Here is a 1,196-nt window from a genome sequence, read left to right on the forward strand (position 1 = left end):
AGAATTTTTCACGCCAAAATATTTCTAGGCATGGGATCCGTCTGAGGGTTGTATTGTACAATGGCTTCTAAGGCCATTATCTATACTAATGGGTTATTATTATTGATTTGGAATGGTTATTTCTGAGTCACCTAAGGAACAACCAAAGCGAGAGAATAAACATTCGAGGTAACTCGGTAGAACCAATCATGTTCTATATACACCATCCAAATTAATAAAAACACAAATATGTACAACAAGTTAAACTCGTACAAAGATATTGGAGCTACATGAGGGTAACCAATTAATCAATATATGTACACAAGTAGTGCTTAAAATTAATATTTAAAGCACCACACCATAAATAAAGAAATTACAGACATCTCTCCAATGTGTGATGATATGCTCACAAACCACTGACATCCTAATAAATCGCTCCATTGGCAGTGATCAGTTAAAACTGCAATTTGCTCGCAAATGTTTGCCCAAACGTCCATCCAGTTGGCACAATATTGTTGAACACAAGCGTCTGCCCATCTGTGTTGGTCAATCTGAATGAGAGCATCTTCCCGGTAAGATTCGCTAGAGATTGCCAGTTCGCGCCCCAGTTACGAGCCATTGGCGCCCATGCGTCTGAATCAGAGGTCTTGACATCCATCGATTTGATCGATCCGGCAGCTCCCACGTTGAATACGTTAACTAGGTTAAAGTAATCATGACCAGTGATCTTGAACCTCACCCCACCTTTCTTCACGCATGGAACCCTGCAGAAATCGGCTTTACTAACTTGCAGACAGGCACATAACAGTGATAAATATTCGTGTGATGTTACCTCTGGTACATGATAGGGATGATGCCACCCTTGTACACACCAATCTTCTCCCAGGCCGGCTGCGCCATGTCGAAGTGCGGCCTCGGAGGATTGCACCATCCTCCATTGTCGCTCGGGAGTGCATAGTTAGGCGGGCAAAGGTTCGTGGCCGTGATTGTCACCGTGACGCCGGGTTTGCAGAACATCGGGTCCGCAAGCTTGCGGTCACAAGAAATCTAGTAGCACTGACCGCACGACGCGCCGTCGTTGAAGAGCGCCTGGCTCAGCGCCGCCGTCCACGTGCCACACGAGATGTGGTATTCACTATTCAATTGGCCCCTTCTATCTCTACTACTATAGTACACGATTTTTTGAATATTTGAATCTGCCCTCTTCTCTCTTGTTT

General features: G+C 44.7%; 1 protein-coding gene across 1 annotated transcript; it reads right to left on the reverse strand.

Moving 5' to 3' along the window:
- Window positions 1-424: 424 nt before the first annotated feature.
- LOC125529640 (expansin-A24-like) lies at window positions 425-1,040 on the reverse strand. The gene is made up of 2 exons (XM_048694062.1): window positions 812-1,040; window positions 425-743 (listed from the first exon to the last, which is right to left on the reverse strand). The coding sequence occupies exons 1-2, from the start codon at window positions 994-996 to the stop codon at window positions 434-436; spliced, it is 495 nt and encodes a 164-aa protein (XP_048550019.1). The 5' UTR covers window positions 997-1,040; the 3' UTR covers window positions 425-433.
- Window positions 1,041-1,196: the final 156 nt, after the last annotated feature.

This window comes from Triticum urartu, unplaced genomic scaffold (genome assembly GCF_003073215.2).
Source record: "Triticum urartu cultivar G1812 unplaced genomic scaffold, Tu2.1 TuUngrouped_contig_5739, whole genome shotgun sequence".
In the NCBI taxonomy this organism is placed as follows: domain Eukaryota; kingdom Viridiplantae; phylum Streptophyta; class Magnoliopsida; order Poales; family Poaceae; genus Triticum; species Triticum urartu.